The sequence below is a fragment of the Aspergillus versicolor genome (assembly GCF_001890125.1).
Source record: "Aspergillus versicolor CBS 583.65 unplaced genomic scaffold ASPVEscaffold_5, whole genome shotgun sequence".
Classification (NCBI taxonomy): domain Eukaryota; kingdom Fungi; phylum Ascomycota; class Eurotiomycetes; order Eurotiales; family Aspergillaceae; genus Aspergillus; species Aspergillus versicolor.
The window spans coordinates 282,880-298,411 of record NW_024467528.1 but is presented as its reverse complement, the minus strand read 5'-3'; the positions used below and the strand labels follow the sequence as shown (position 1 = coordinate 298,411).

Here is a 15,532-nt window from a genome sequence, read left to right as displayed (position 1 = left end):
AACAAGACAAACCAAAACGAGAGTTGTTTTGGGTTTCGCGAACCTTTTTGGACATCTGTTTCGGCACTAGCAGATTGAGTCATCTTTGTTGTTGTGGATTCTTGTTTCGTGCCTGAGCCTGTGACTTTCCCACGCGCTGGTCGGATTAACGTCCAGTAACCTTATTTGTGTCCCATTGTTTGGCTGTTCTGTACTCGCTGTCTTTATCAAATCCGTAGTGGACTTGTAGAATTTACAGTACCGTAGACTGCTGCTCTTTTTTTTCAAGAATTGCTCCTTCAATTTCTTGCTACGTATCAGATCGATTAACCCCCGTAGACTAGTCATCGTTAGTTATTAGCAGACGCTTTTGCCCACTTCTGGCCCTCTCGCGAGGCATGCCTCAGGCCCCGGGACTCATCTTCTGATTCTCGTCTCCCGCGTTCTCTCCCTTCTTTCTTCTTCGTCCCCCCGCCCAACGAGTCGTTCTCGTCTCGTTGTCCAACTGGCATCACGTCCTATACTCGTTCTCTTATTGTTTCACCCTCTCGTTTCTATTCTTTCCCTTTCTTACAATCACTTGTGCTGTTCTTGCCTTACACGTCTTTATCTAATTCCTTCTTTTATTCTATTTCGCGACTTTCTTTTGTCTTTGCACTTTTCAAATTCAAGCCCTTTTGAATAACCTTAATTGAAGCTGCCTGCTGTACGGTGTAGCTGACTATTGCCTCCGCATTAACCTCTTTTCTGTTGTTGTTGTCTTTGTTTTGCGACAAGACGTAATCGCCACGACCACAGCTCAGCTTGTTTCCGAATCGTCCCCTCGCGTGGTTGGCCCGCAATCCCCGGTCGCACGCACTCCCAAGGTTACCCTACGACCACCTCCACAACGCGTTTGTTGTCGTCCTTGGGTCGCTCCCGAGCGGGTTTTCAATTCATCCTCCTATTTTGATTGCCTGACTACAGAAAAACAAAGTCGGCCTTCGCTTTCGTGACTGCGATTTTAGATTCTATTAGTTTTTTATTTTTTGCGCTGCGCTTCCTCCAAGTCGACGACCGATACGGCCACCTTAGCGGATTACTCACCGACCTACGGCGGTACTAATTCAGATCCGTTCCACTACCGCCATCCCCCTCGTCCAAGCACCAATACCACCGTGAATCCCCAGTCGCTGGTCGGCGCAAGTTCGGACAGCATTAGGTGGGATTTGGAAAATCTCGAACGCGAAGGATTGGACGTGAAGTCGAATGATGACTCTCGTTTGAGGCGGGACTAAAAACGACCGAGGCGACGACCTTACGAACCCCCTAACTGCAAATAAATCGTGGTTACAAGGAGCCGCGATCATTTGCAGCCTCAAACCCTTAAAAATGGCCGCTCCTGGAAGTGGAAGCGCCTCGATGATGTCCGTGATAGATGATCCCTTCGTAACTAATCCAGAAGGGGCGCGCAACCCCTTGGAGACAAACCAGTATTCATCCTTTGATGCGCAACTGTTCAGTTTAGACGCCTCTTCGCCCGCACAAGCCAAACGTGCTCTAGAGGCCCATCTAGCGGAAACTGAGCGCCGCCTTGAAGAAGCGTCTAAACTGGGCACCGCTCTCGTTGATCAGCGAAAGGAACTGGAGGATAAGCTGAAAGAAGTCGAGCAACAGCAGGAGGAGGGCCAGATTGGACAAGATCTCCGTCGGAAATTGTCTGAGCTCGAGCGGGAGTACAATGAAATCGGCCGGGAGACTGCACGAGCGTTTCTTGCGCCAAAGCGTCTTGCTGGTGGAGATGATGCGCATTTGGGCACACCCTCTCTCGACCAGAAGGTTTGTTCTCCATGTGCCTAAATAATACACATTGTTGGGGCCAGCTGCTAACCCCTCAATTTCTAGTCACCCCTAAGTCCAGCATTCTTTGCCGGACAAGCTACCAACTCTCCCAGTAAGGTGAGCGTACCGTCACGAAAACAGCGCAACCAACCTTCAAACCGCGTCCATGATATCGAGTTTGCTACCGAAATTTCCACGTCCTTACTTGCCCAAGTGCGTCAACTGCAAACATTGCTAGCCGAACGGGAGGATAGCTTGAAAACTGTGAACCTGGAAAAGTCGCGACTTGAATTGGAGGCCGAAGGATATGCCCAACGGATACGCGCCCTGGACGAGAGCGAGGAACGGTATAAGGACGAGAACTGGGCGTTGGAAACAAAGACCCACGAGCTTATGGCCGCTGTGAAAGAAGCCACAGACCGGGAGGGAAAACTTAATGGCAATCTAGGGGCAGTTGCTGCGGAAAAAAGTGCCATGGAGCGGGAGCTCGAAGATCTAAAACAAGCCAACGCCAAACTTGTTGAAGACCACACGGCTGTCCAGAAGGCCAATGATGCTGAAATCCATCTTTTGCGTAGGAATCTCACCGCAGGAGATACCGAAAAGGCCACGCTTCAGCGGAAACTCGAGGATATGAACAACCAGAACCAAGAGCTCGCGAAAGCAGTCGCCATGCGGCTGCGCCATCATGAAACCGAGTCTACCCGTGAAATCGTGCACCCCCGTGACTCTGATGATGACGACCAAGCCACGCCAGAGAACTCGCCGCCGCCGTCACCGAACAAGTTCACCCCTCGCCATAACCACCTGGAGACTGAGACTCTGCGGAGCTCGCTCGGTCATGCTCACCGTATGATCCAGAACCTGCGGAGTACGGTCCATCGAGAAAAGACAGAGAAGATCGAACTTAAGCGCATGCTTCAGGATGCACGAGATGAGGTTGAGCAGCGCCGCCGCGATTCAACTGCCGCGAATGGCACCAACAAGAAACAAAAGACAAAGGCTGACGCATCGCGCAAATCAGCACGGCCGGACTTGTTGGGAGCTGGAAGGAAGAAGCCCGAAATTGAAATTCATGATTCCGACTGGGAAGACAATGCTGGCGAAATAAGCCCAACCCACAAAGCGTCGATGAAATTTCGCGATCGCCGCGGGGACCAGTCGACTGATGAGCGTAGTGATGCTTATCATACTGCAACAGAGAATGATGATGCTTTCGAAACTGCCAATGAAAGAGAAACCGCGACTGAAAGTGAAGCCTTCCAGACCGGTGTCGAGAGCATGGCTGGCGAGAGCACTGATAGCGATGAGCTTACGGAGACTGAAGATCGTGTCAATAACAGCACTCCACGGGAACGGGTCTCATCCCTGACATTGGCCAAGGCTCGTGACCGCACCTCTTACTACAGCACAGCATCTACCTCTGCCGATGAGGATGATAGTGAAGACCCCGGTACGCCGTCAGCTAGCCAATTCTCAACCCCTCGACACCGCCTCCGGAAGAAGAGGAGTGTTGTGCGTAAGATTCGTCCCTCTGGAGAGGCCCCAATGGCGTTTGGCAGCCGACCCTCAAGTGCGCGAGACTCCCCAGCAACCACCTTCACGCGGGAGTCTTCCGCAGCTCCAGAAGGCCAAAGTCTCTTCGCGGAACTTGCTGAACTTGATGGCGATGAAGACGAAGACGGAAGCTTTGGACCGCCAATGCAATTCAATCCGGAGTCGCCAAGTACGCCACGCATGGCCCTGGGAGCTGATTCAAGGAGGCCGTCTGAGGCCAACCTGGAAGCTCCGCCGAAGCCTACTATGGTCGACTCCGGTGTCATGACCGATCCTTGGGAACCGACAGCCTCAATGGCATCCCAGACCTCGGAGGACGAAACTGTTACTGGTGTTCCTCTCACTCCTAAGAAGGCGGCGATGTCAGATGCCGGTACTGATATGGAAGGCGTGGAGTCACCCAAGTTGGTCAATTCAGGAACTCAGTGGACTCCGCTGAAACCTGACGTAGACCTCAATGGCGACCAAGCCTTGAATGTGCCTACTCCACCGAAGATGGCATGGGATGGGCAAAACGCGGGCGATCAACGAGAGGTCGAGATGTCCGATACCCCGAAGACGCAGATCGAGTTGGATGTTTCATCCATCTCTCATCAAGGAACCGAACCTGTGGCACCAAGTTTCCCAGAACTGAGCACAGCACTGTTCGTGGGCGGGACAACAGAACCAATTTCTCTCCCTGCTCCCGTATCGCCCGAGGTGGCTTTCTCAACGATCTCATCGCAATCCAGCGAACCCAAATCGCCCGTCATCCCTGTCATTCCCGAGCCAGAACCAGCCTACGTACCGGACATGACCTTCTCTCAAATATCAGTGATAGATACACTGCCGGTTGCTGCCAGTCTACCAGTACCAGCGGCTAAACCAGTAGTGTCCCGTTCCGAGCAAGGAACCAGTACAGATGTTGTGGAGTTCTCGATTTCAGCAATTTCTGCAGAACAAACCGATCCTGTCGAGCCTGTTCCTGAAGCCAAGGAAGAATCTGTGGTTCCTGTCCCCATGGTTGTAGATGAGGCTGTCCCTGAGCCGACCCTTCCCGAGTTGAGCATCTCCTTCATACCTCCGGCGTATACCGAGCCAATCTCGCCCGAGATTCAAGAGGTTGCTGTCCCGTCAGTGCCACAATTGTCATTGTCCACGCTCAACTCGGTTGAGACGCCTCCCGTCGAACATGCTCCAGCTGTAGTATATCTACCTTCCCCACCTGTGGTTGATGAGAACACTCCACCCAGTGCAATGGCAAGCTCCAAAGCAATCAAGCATACCCCACCTCAAGTTGTTGTGGATGACAGCGCAGACAGAAATACTACCGATGAAACGGTTACTCAAGAGTTTGGTGAAACATTGCCCCTGGGCGCCATTTCTGGGAACGCAGCCCCTCGCCGCGCAAGAGCGGACTCGTCTCACCACGCTGACCAGGGCGCTCAAACCATTTTATCATCCAAGCAGATTGACCAACTTCTTCTTGACCGCGTTTCTTCAAGACCACTTTCTCCTCCTGAGAGCGACAGGACCAAGGAAATGAACAGCTCACCTTTCAATACGCCCAAGGTGCGATCACGCCCTGTTCCTGCTCCCCAGACCTCAGCCACCTCCCCTCACAAGAGGCCCGGAAGTGCCGCCAGCCAAGCGTCAAGTGTTCAAACCCACCCCCCATTGCCGGTTGACCACAGAGAAGCTATCTTGGCCGCGGAGAAGAAATCAATGGAGCAACGTCCGACGTCTGCTGGTTTGATGGGACCACCACTTGCTCCAGCTTCCGCTTATAGAACGAATGCCGCGCAGCGTCCTCGAACACCGAATGAGTCCGCTGCCCAAGCTGGATCTGCAAAGACAACTACATCGCGAGCCAGCATGAGACGTGATAGCCATATGTCACGACGGTCCTCGGTGTCTTCGTTCGCGTCTGAGCTGGAAGAGCGCTTCAATATGCAGCCCCACCCGCCGTTTGCACCACCCCAGGGATATTCCATGGGAACTGATCCTCGGATGATTCAAGCAATCACGCAAACTATGATCGGGGAATTCCTGTGGAAGTATACTCGCCGCGCCGTGTCTGGAGATATTTCCAACACCAGACACCGCCGATACTTCTGGGTCCACCCATATACAAGGACACTGTACTGGAGCGAGCACGATCCGCAAACTTCTGGTAAGAGCGAGGGTCGGACCAAGAGCGTTCCAATTGAGGCTGTCAGAGTGGTGGCGGACGACAATCCATACCCACCTGGACTTCACTGCAAGAGCTTAGAAGTTGTTAGTCCTGGCCGTAGAATAAGGTTCACCGCAACTACAAGCCAAAGACATGAGACATGGTTCAATGCGCTCTCGTACTTGCTTGTACGAAACGGCCCGGAGGACGAAGATGCAGATAATAATGTTACTCTGGAAGATATTGACGAGTTTAACCCTGGATTCCGCTCTCGATCGCGCCAGACTGCACGCATGTCGGTTTCCTCGGGGCAGAGCCGTGGCACGCGGAATCTACCCAAGCAACGCTCAGGTTCAGCAATGTCTTTGCGCCCGAGTTTGACGCCCGGTCGTGCATCCCCGGCGTATCCCCCGTCGCATTACTCCGATCAGGCTCGCCAGAGCTCCGCGTCTCGCCTTAGCACCATCTTTAACTCGACAATCAAGGGGTCCTTTGGACGTAAGGGCCCTGGATATGCAGCATCTAGTGTGAATGAAGGCAGTCTCCACAACCATGATAGTGTGGAGGATCTTCAACATGTGCACGACCATGCTGAGGATCGGCTGGAAAACGTTCGTGCTTGCTGCGATGGCAAGCATGATGTCAGTTCGCTCTCGAGAACAAGCCGCTATAGCCCTCGTGCCAACCGGATTCACTCCCACCACTAAGCCATCTTCGAAGCGTTTTTAAAAGTCTTGCGTGTTGAAACCTCCACCTTATAGTCACAATTTCGGCGTCATGCGCGAAACAGGTCCTCATCTTTTCGGCTCAACCGCTATTATATCTTTGTTGGCCGGCCATCCCAGCAAGTGAGCGTCATTTTCCACTTATTGCGACCTAAGCCTGCATATCGATTTAGTCATTGGGACTTGATTCTACAATCTGCATTTGCTGAACATTGATGTTTACTTCGAATTTCTGTTATTAGTTCCATCATTACCCCGCATGAACCGTTGGTTTATTTCTTTTGTTGTGACATACTCAAAGGCTGGGCCACTCATTCATTTATAGCCCGGCCGAATCTCCTCTTAACATGCTGCGCCGATATGAGCGCCTGCGCTTCTTGTGCTTTTGGTCTTCCACTCCGACCTTGACCTTGATTTCGGTCTCTGATGACAGCGTTGAGTGCCTATGGTGGTTGTAATACAGGCTGTGTTGTTGGCTGTCTGGATTTTACCGTTTGACTTTGCGTTCTGTGCCAGAAATTGATATATCTAGGCATTTTTATGGACTAGAAAATCACCTTTGGAAGACAAAATATCTAAACTCGTAAGCAGCACCAGTAATCGGCCAAGTACCTAGTAGGACCCGACTCTGTAGACTCGTTTCGGCGTTCGCAGGGCTAGAGTAGAGCTTTCGGCCTTTGCGGGATGTTAAGTATTAGTCATCCCCGCATGAGAACTAAATATAAATCCCCAAATCCCTCGCAGTTTACGCAGTGCTTTGCTTTCTTCCCCTCACGCACCTTCAAACCTGGACAGTCTTGAGATGGCGAGCAACGATCCCACAACGTTGCAATGGCTCCTGAGCCTCACGGAACCGGGGCAAATCCTGGCCATGTCCATGTCTTGTAGGTTACTCCACTGCGTCTGTGTCTGGGTACAGTCTACACCAGTAGCTACCTCACCTCTACATGATAATTAGGCCGGTATTGAAAAAAGGAAAAAGCCTGCTAACAAGGCCAGACTACATCGACGCCAACATAAAAGCCATTCTGCGAGGACAGATCCTAGCACCTATTCTGAATGCCCAGCAGCTTCGCGACGAGGCGTTTGGGAAATTCTGGGTTGCCTTTAGCTGTATTTCTCTCCTTTTACCCTCCGTCCTTACCTTTTCAAATGCAGGAAAATAGAGAAATAGAGAATGTCAAAATCAATTGGGACTGACCAATACCCCTAGCAAACCGGGAGGAAGCACAAGAGGCCCAAGAAACAACAGAAACACCTACAGCCTCAAACCAACCTCTAATAACAACCAAGCCTACAGAAATCCAAGGCTCCGCAGACCTAATCCCACCAATCCTTGCACAGGCAACTGGGCTCGTCTTAGATGTCGGCCCAGGAACAGGAACCCAAATGCCTCTTCTCAAAGCACCGGGCATAAAAGCGATTTACGGCGCGGAGCCGTGCGTAGGTCTCCATGCGGAGCTACGAAAACGCGCTTTCGATGAGGGCTTAGGTGATAAGTATACCATCTTACCATGCAGTGTTGTGAAGAAGGAGCTGGACAAGGAGTTGGAGAAAGTTGGGCTTTTGGAGGATTCTTCTGCGGTGGAGAGGAAAGGGGTTTTCGATACGATAATCACAGTCAGGGTTCTGTGTTCCGTGCCGGAGTTTGAGAAGACCGTTGAGGAATTGTATACGCTGCTCAAGCCTGGTGGGAAGATGTTAGTTGTTGAGCATGTTGTTAATCCGTGGAGGACGCCGAAGGGGTCGATTTTGGCGAGGGTGATGCAGGGTGTTTATCACTTTCTGGGGTGGAGGTGGGTCATGGGAGATTGCTGTTTGAATCGGGATACGGAAGGGGTTGTGAAAGGGGTTGCGGATAGGGATGGCGGTTGGGAGAGTGCGGATGTGGATAGGTGGTTTGAGACGACGTGTATGGCGTATATTGCTGGTGTTTTTGTGAAGAAGGGAGGTTGATGTCTTTCTAGATTTGAGGAGTTTGATTTTATATTAAGTACACTCATTGAGCAGGGTCATTTAGTCATGATATCTATGGGAATAAAAAATATGGAACATAGTAGGTCCTGCCAGCAGAACTAAACCAGGAGAAATAAATATTAAGTTGGTTTTGGCCTTCCTGGCGGCCAGAAGTCGAATAAGTCTAGCGCTTCTGATGTCCACGGTCCCTGCTCATCGTCTTTATCCACAGAAGGGTTGAGCGGACTCGTTGTGGGCAAAGGTCGAGTATGGAGACTGTTGATGGTTGTAGGGTCTGAATATGATTTGCGGAGGCCAGTTGAGCGGGGCCCTGCGATTTTTTCTAGGATTTTGGTGTTATGTTGGCCGGTAGGTAGATCGGAGCGTGATAGCGGAATAGTATTATTTGAATTGTTAAGTTCTGGCGGGAGTTCAGTTGCAGCAGGGTTCGGAGCACATGTTTTGGGATTCACGCTGCCTTCCACATTATTATTGGGTGAATGAATTCTAGATAAAGAAGAATCCGAATCGACTTGAGTGGGGTTTTCTTGGTGGGGTACGGTAGTTTGAAGGTCTGAAAAGACGTTGTCATCGTCTAAAATGGAGTCGTCTGCGATAGGATCATCATCTAATTTAGGACTCTCGTCGTCCAGTGCGGGATTTCCTTGGTGGGGTACGGTAGTTTGAAGGTCTGAAAATAGGTCGTCATCGTCTAAAACGGAGCCGTCGTCTGCAATAGGATCATTATCTAATTCAGGGCTGTCGCCGTCCAGAACTATGACATGACTAGATGCTGCTTGTTTAATCGTTTGGCGTCTAGGACAGTCAGCGGCGATAATTGATTTGTGATGTAGTACATACTGACTGTGACTCTGCTCGAGGTAAGGGGTCTTGTGACCCGGTTTTCTTAACAGGCGCCAGCGATGCCTCTTGATACATCAACTTCCTGCGTGGTTTGCTACCGGACAATCGAAGGGTGCTGACGGATGGTCCGGCAGCAGAGCTGGAAGCTTTAAGGTTTTGCGAAACTGGCTGCGCGGTAGGACGGCCGGAAGAGGGCGGGACCTGTGTCTCGGAGGTACTGTGAGGGCCAGTTGACAATTGCGGCGCCGGTAAGACTGCTGTGCGTCGATTCTGTGATATTGAATGGGGATTTTGACGTGATTGTGTATTTGTGTTCTGTCGTCGCGGTGGAGGGGAGTCCGACAGGTTGACAACGTCTTGCTGACCGCTTGTGATAGGCTCTGGTGAGATACGTTGACGCTTTGCTGGTCGTTCATGGAGCCGGTGCATGCTGATCGGTTTTTGTCTGTGGCGTTGTTCGTAGGGAGAAGGCAGCTGGGGAACAGGTGTTTTCTTGATTCCGAGGAGGTCATTTAATGAACGCGAAGCCTGTTGGGAGGAGACCGATAACCGGGGAGCTGCCGAATGCACGGAGGAGGGTGGTGCGTCTCCACGACGCGACGGCGACGCCTGGTTTTTGTTCTTGTATAGAGAGGAAAGATCGGTCTCCGTCCTTTCTAGCGGCTCACATACTTGAATCAACACGCCTTTATCGAGCTCCAATTCATCACCGTCGTTGATTCCTTCAGGTGCCCGCCAATGCAAATCTCCGATGAAATAGCCGGTATTATCATAGACCATCACGCGCTTATTGAAGGTGTGGTACCGGAGGAATCCATCCTGCCAGCGCTTGGCCTTGCGTCGAATGTCATGGGTGAAGAGGCAGCGGAACTTGACAACGGGAGCTGTGTTTTGGGTTGAGGGGACGGCCAAGCTGGAGGAGCGCGGAGCTACTGAAGAGAGGGGTGTCGACATGACGGAGCGAACCGGGGCCCAAAGCTGGTGCCTTGACGAGAGAATGGCATCTGGTCGGAGGGTAGGCAAACCCGTCGGGGTCGAGATGGAGAAGTGAAGGACAGAAAATGAAGAGTTGAAGATTTAAGACCAGAAAAGAAAGATGCGGAGAACATGTGGCGCCTCAGGCAACAAGGCCGTAAGGCTGAAAGCGAATGAACGGCCAGAACACTTTCTTCGAGCATTTCCAGCAAATAATCCGACGAATTATTGCCTGACGCCCGGACGACCTGAACTATACCAGTTCAGAGCCAGAAGGCGATGATCCCAGAATCCTGGAGGCTCCCCCGCCCACACCCCTGCTCTGGTCGAGGCTGTGGAGGGTCGTTTCTGGATGCTTGCATGGATATTAATGACTGATCTACAGAGGGACAGCGGACTGGGCGGTGGTCCAGAATCCACTACAGTTCGGAGTCGCAATGGGCTAAGACAGCCAACCCTGCGGGCTGCGTCATCAAACGGGGTGTGCAATCTGTCGCCATGAGGCTCCTTAACACCCTCGTCTTTTCTCTCTCTGACTCTCTTGCTACCCCCCGCATACCCTGCCCTTATTTTCCTGGCCTCGCCACCCCACGTTCAGTACCATGCAGTCCGTCCAACGCCAGTTCGGCCGGTTTATGAAGCGATCGGCCGACGAGAGCCAAGTGGCCCTTTTGCTGAGCGACTTTGACCAGATTGATAAATTGCTGGATAAGGTTGGTCGCGAACCATGGATTCTCTCAATTGATGGCACAATGCTAATTGTTGCAACCTCTCAATCAGATTGTTGACTCAACGAGAGCCTGGCGCGATGCCTGGTCCTCACTTCTGACCCATCAAGACCGATTGTTCACCGAGTTTGAAGGACTGTATGCTCCCATAATTGGCAGTTCAGAGGCCACCTCGCACACACCTGTGCCGACTCCAGAGGCCACGCTGGCGAGGTCGTCGAAGATCCGAGTGGAATATGAGGATTTGAAGAAAGACCTTTTCGAGCAACTAAATGGAATCGACGAGCGCATGATTGACCCCGCGTCGCAAGCTAAAGAGCTTCTGACTCCATTAAAGAAGACTATCAAAAAGAGACAGGATAAAAAGGTGCTACCACCTTTGAGCTTCAACCGCTACAATTACCCCACCCTCTATAGCCAGAGAAGCTGACCGCAAAATAGTTGGATTATGAGCGACACACTGGCCGCGTCGACAGTTACTCGAAAAAAACAAAGCGCACTGACCGTGAAAATGCCTCGTTGGCCAAGGCAGAGGATGATCTGACTAGATCGACGGAGGTATGCGCGCCTCGCGGCCCCCATTGGTTAAGTTTCTGACAATCCCAGGAATATCATGCAGCAGATGAGCACCTCCGAAAGTGCCTGCCACCATTGATTGCCGCCGTGTTTTCCCTACTACCACGTTTGCTGGCCGCGCAGATCGAGATCCAGAATAACCTTCTCGCAAACTACTATACTGTGATATACGGCTACTGTGATGAGGAGCAATTCCCCGCAAACCCGCCACAGGAACTAAACGAGACTGTCACGGAATGGGAACAAGCCTGCAATCCTGTGAAAGAACAGATTGAGAGCTTTGGATGTATCGTCAACGGTAAAACCGCACGGTCAAACTCGCAGCCATCGAACGAACGTCGACCTAGCAATACCCTCACTTCGCTCAATAATCGATTCCGCAGTAACCAAAATGTCCCAACCCAACAGTCTCAATCCGATGCGGGACTGGGCGCGATGAATGACAGCAAGCCCTCACTAGGTATACGATCGAAGTCGACACCATACGCGTCATCTGTCCACAGCGCGCAATCTTTGTATAAAGATACAGCCTCAGGTTTATCATCTTCCTCGGTTTCTGAAACCCCTACCCCCTCACAGCAAGGATCGCAATCTGATAGCCTCACTCCCTCTATACCACTCTCAACCAAACCATCATTATCTGCAATAGCCGGTCAAAAGAAGCCCCCACCTCCACCCCCGAAACCACGCAGTGTATCCTCAAACGCGATATTCGTGACAGCGCTCTATGATTTTGGCGGACAGAGCGCAGGTGACCTAGCGTTCCAGGAAGGAGATCGGATTCGGGTCGTGAAGAGGACGGATAGTACGGACGATTGGTGGGATGGCGAGCTTCATGGTGTTAGGGGGAGTTTCCCGGCGAATTATGTGGAGTGAGCGGAGTGATTGATATGGTTTCTTCCAGTGTAGGGAAGGAGTTTCCACTATTCTTATCAAGATAACCCTATAGTCAAGCAATGACATGGAAACACGAAAGCTCTAGTCCAGTATTTGCCGGGCTGACGACCTGTTCTAGTTGTGGTGCAAATAACGGCCTTTGCTAACTCGGCCTTCGAGATGGATATATCCTTGGTTCGATACAGGCTTAACAGTACTGGATAAAGCTACAATAACATTTTTAGCTCTAAAAGCATGAACGCCGGAAAACAGAAATAGGAATGCGTTTCCAATAAAGTTAAACAAGCGAGACTGGCCCCATGCTCTTTACAGAAAGGCTGGCTCTGGAGCGCCATCGTCGGAGCCTGCACCCATCTGACGGCGTCTGCTATTCAAGAATATTTCAACCATGCGCTTACTTGACATCGGTGACTGAAGGCACTGGCCCTGTTCGTACAGACCTTGCTCCATTCTCATATTTTCGTTTGTAACCCTCCGGTTCTCCCGCAGGAAGCGAGCGGAGCGTCTATGAAGCGTCCTCGCATCTTGGTTTGTGGGTGATCTCTTGATTGAGTACTGTCCATACTTCTCGCCGCTCATTATCGGGGAGATGTCGGCGGCCAGCCTCTTTGGAGTTGGTGACTCGGGCATTCGCGGCTGATTGCTCGATCTTGACAACATAGGTGACACTCCAATATTGCCTTGTCCTGCATGCATGGATCGAACAAAAGTCTCCTGCGCTCCAGAATCTCGAAAGACATCGTCGGACCGCAAAGCTGGTATGGAAGGTGTAGGTGTTTGAGTTGAAGGCTCGTGGGCTTGTACCACTGTGTGCAAGCTTGACGACCGACTGAAAGGGCGAGAAAAGTTGCTGTTTGTCGATACCTTGCGGTTCAGTCCGCCATGGTCACTGTTGGCTTCGGCCATGCCTCTGCTTTCCACTCTGATTCTGCGAGTCGGAACAGAGGACGAGAAAGTAGGCGCGTAGCCATCATGAATCTCCGCATTTTCTCGATAATGTCGCGTGGGTGCGGAGTTCTCAATTATCGCCATTTGTGAGTCCATCCAGTTTTGCCAGTCGGCACCTTGCTGGGTGGACACATCGGCGTCTGCGGACTGATCACGTTTGTTTGGAGAACTGTACGCTGTCCTTTCGGAGGCGTATATGGTAGCTACACCAGGCTCCTCTCTCGAATCAGGTGAGTCAGGCCTGGCTTGTCCATTCGTCGACCGAGAATAAACGCTAGGCGAAACAGATTCGGCTCGTGAGCTTTCCCTCCGTATGGCTTCGTTGCCATCCTCGTTGACTTCGGTGCGGTGGGATGCACTATAGAAACCTTTGGTGCGATAGTCTTGCGATTGTCCATAAGGTGTTATTGGATGAACATTGGCAGTTGTGAATGATTTCGGAGAGTTAATTGAGGCATCACTGGGAACCTGGCGGATAGTATGTCGGCTGCGGCGAAAATGTTGCGACCCGCGGGTCGGAATTGCCCGATGCTCTTTGACCTGACCAAGGACAATATCTTCTTCAGAAGATTGGGCGTTCGCTCCACCAATCCGTTTCACCAATGCTGAGAATAAACGGTGGCTATCAACAACATTACTTGGTGTATGTCGAACCGAGCCTTGTGGTAGTGCAGGTAAAACAGGCTGGTCGATGTTTCCCTGCTCCGAGATGATAGAAAGGCGTTGCGCACCCAGTGTCTTGGGGGTTGAAATCGTATTCGCTGCACTCGAGTCCGCCCAACTTGTCACTCGAGAACGACTAGTGGCCAAACTCGCAGAACTCTGCATTCTTCGTATGGTTGACGGCTGATTGGCACCTGATAGGCGCTGTAATTGATCGGTTTCAAAACCTCCGTCATCATCAGGGTAAGTGGGTTCGTGACCGACCACGGTTGAGGGAGACTGCCTCCAATTATGAGAAGATGATGGAGACGCGTGCGCTTCGTCCTGTCCTGAGGCGTTCCTGGAAAACCCAAAAACCCGTTTGATACCTTTCTTGATGGTGGTTGAAAATGCTCTAGCTTTCCCATGGGATTGGGAAGCCTTAAAATGATGATGATCAATAGATGTATCTGTCGAGGATGGGCCCTCAGAAGTACTAGTCGAGCGAAAAGATTTCTTGAACGGCCTATGCTCTCGTCTTAGCTTTGGCATGGATAGCGGTGCCCAATTTGCGGAATTAGGGCTGCTGAGCATATTTTGCTGATACTGCGCGCGTGCCAACTGAATGGCTGCGTCTTGACTTTGTGCATGTCGCAGTGTGTTCTGGGGCCGACCTTCACCTCTCAAGAAAGACATAGACCGTCTCAAGGTGCGATACAGTCTCGGGGGTTCAGAGGATTGCCCGCGACTAGAGATACTAGGGGAGTATGACTCGGTGGATCCCAATCCGGAAGACGTATGAGAAGAACGCTGTTTTGTTGAGAACATCGACCGGGACTTTCGGAGACGGCGATAGGAGGAGGGAAGTGACGCGATTCGATCTTCAAGGCCGCCAAATTCACTGATAGATGGCAGGCCTGCTGCCCATGGCTGATCGGCCTCTGCGCTTTCGATAGATGAAGATGCCGAGTGACGAATAGGAATATCATCCGGAGCAGCCGAACATCCTGGCGAGCAGGTAGACTGCTTATACCTCCTGGGAGGGACCGCCATGCTGCGAGGACCACCTAGACGGCCGTACGAACCGTCGGATAGCGCTGAAGATCTTTCCACAGAGCGCGACATGGCCATGGCCCTGGACGCTGCGGCTGTTGCAAATGCCCGAGCAAGCTCTGGATCCAAGGGCTTTGACTTTAGGGAAGTATCGTGACTGAGACGAGTAAATCGAGTAGAATTGGGTTTTCGCAGGGTGTCTTTTGCGCTCATGCTGCGAGGAAAAAGATCCTATTATACTGGCTTAGATCTATTCCGGAAAATAGATGCGTGATAGACAAATGACATGCAATATAGAGATGGAGCAGAGATGAGCTGCCTTCGCATTGACAGATGCTGATACGGATGGTAAGAGGGGATTTGGGACCTCCAAGGAAAGCACGAAGGAACGCACTTTCCTGCATATTGGAGAAACCAAGGCTACTTGCAAAGGTAAACATGCTGCCATTGTCGCAGTTTCCCGAAATGGAAATATCATGAACTTGCAGTGGACCCGACCTCATGGATGAGAGACGTTCATACATTGGGACTGTAGAAATGGCCCGAGCCCTGGAAGACCCTAAAGGGCCAGAGTCTTGGATACTACCAACATCAGGAACATTTTCAACTGTAATTGGCTGGTTCTTTGATGTTGTTGTAAGTGACTCAACTCTCGCAGA

At 51.4% G+C, this 15,532-nt stretch overlaps 6 protein-coding genes across 6 annotated transcripts; 4 read left to right on the top strand and 2 right to left on the bottom strand.

The window, feature by feature from the left end:
- Positions 1-1,383: 1,383 nt before the first annotated feature.
- On the top strand, positions 1,384-6,216 carry ASPVEDRAFT_52893 (putative nuclear migration protein (ApsA); the record flags this gene model as incomplete). Its single annotated transcript, XM_040814715.1, has 2 exons — positions 1,384-1,797; positions 1,864-6,216. The coding sequence occupies 2 exons, from the start codon at positions 1,384-1,386 to the stop codon at positions 6,214-6,216; spliced, it is 4,767 nt and encodes a 1,588-aa protein (XP_040667909.1).
- An 814-nt stretch (positions 6,217-7,030) lies between these two features.
- ASPVEDRAFT_41621 (uncharacterized protein) lies at positions 7,031-7,346 on the top strand (the record flags this gene model as incomplete). The annotated part of the gene is made up of 1 exon (XM_040812392.1): positions 7,031-7,346. A coding segment is annotated over exon 1 (152 nt), but the record flags the coding sequence as incomplete, so codon positions are not given.
- ASPVEDRAFT_41620 (class I SAM-dependent methyltransferase) lies at positions 7,256-8,638 on the top strand. The gene has a single exon (XM_040812391.1). The coding sequence runs from the start codon at positions 7,624-7,626 to the stop codon at positions 8,188-8,190; it is 567 nt and encodes a 188-aa protein (XP_040667907.1). The 5' UTR covers positions 7,256-7,623; the 3' UTR covers positions 8,191-8,638.
- Positions 8,639-8,842: 204 nt separating this feature from the next.
- On the bottom strand, positions 8,843-10,435 carry ASPVEDRAFT_656516 (DNA helicase ZGRF1-like domain-containing protein). Its single transcript, XM_040815829.1, has 2 exons — positions 9,052-10,435; positions 8,843-9,006 (listed from the first exon to the last, which is right to left on the bottom strand). The coding sequence occupies exons 1-2, from the start codon at positions 10,006-10,008 to the stop codon at positions 8,992-8,994; spliced, it is 972 nt and encodes a 323-aa protein (XP_040667906.1). The 5' UTR covers positions 10,009-10,435; the 3' UTR covers positions 8,843-8,991.
- Positions 10,321-12,373, top strand: ASPVEDRAFT_656491 (BAR and SH3 domain-containing protein). The gene is made up of 4 exons (XM_040815827.1): positions 10,321-10,742; positions 10,810-11,124; positions 11,199-11,315; positions 11,364-12,373. The coding sequence occupies exons 1-4, from the start codon at positions 10,632-10,634 to the stop codon at positions 12,207-12,209; spliced, it is 1,389 nt and encodes a 462-aa protein (XP_040667905.1). The 5' UTR covers positions 10,321-10,631; the 3' UTR covers positions 12,210-12,373.
- ASPVEDRAFT_656492 (uncharacterized protein) lies at positions 12,374-15,400 on the bottom strand. The gene has a single exon (XM_040815828.1). It carries the CDS (start codon positions 15,084-15,086, stop codon positions 12,537-12,539), a length of 2,550 nt encoding a protein of 849 aa, XP_040667904.1. The 5' UTR covers positions 15,087-15,400; the 3' UTR covers positions 12,374-12,536.
- Positions 15,401-15,532: the final 132 nt, after the last annotated feature.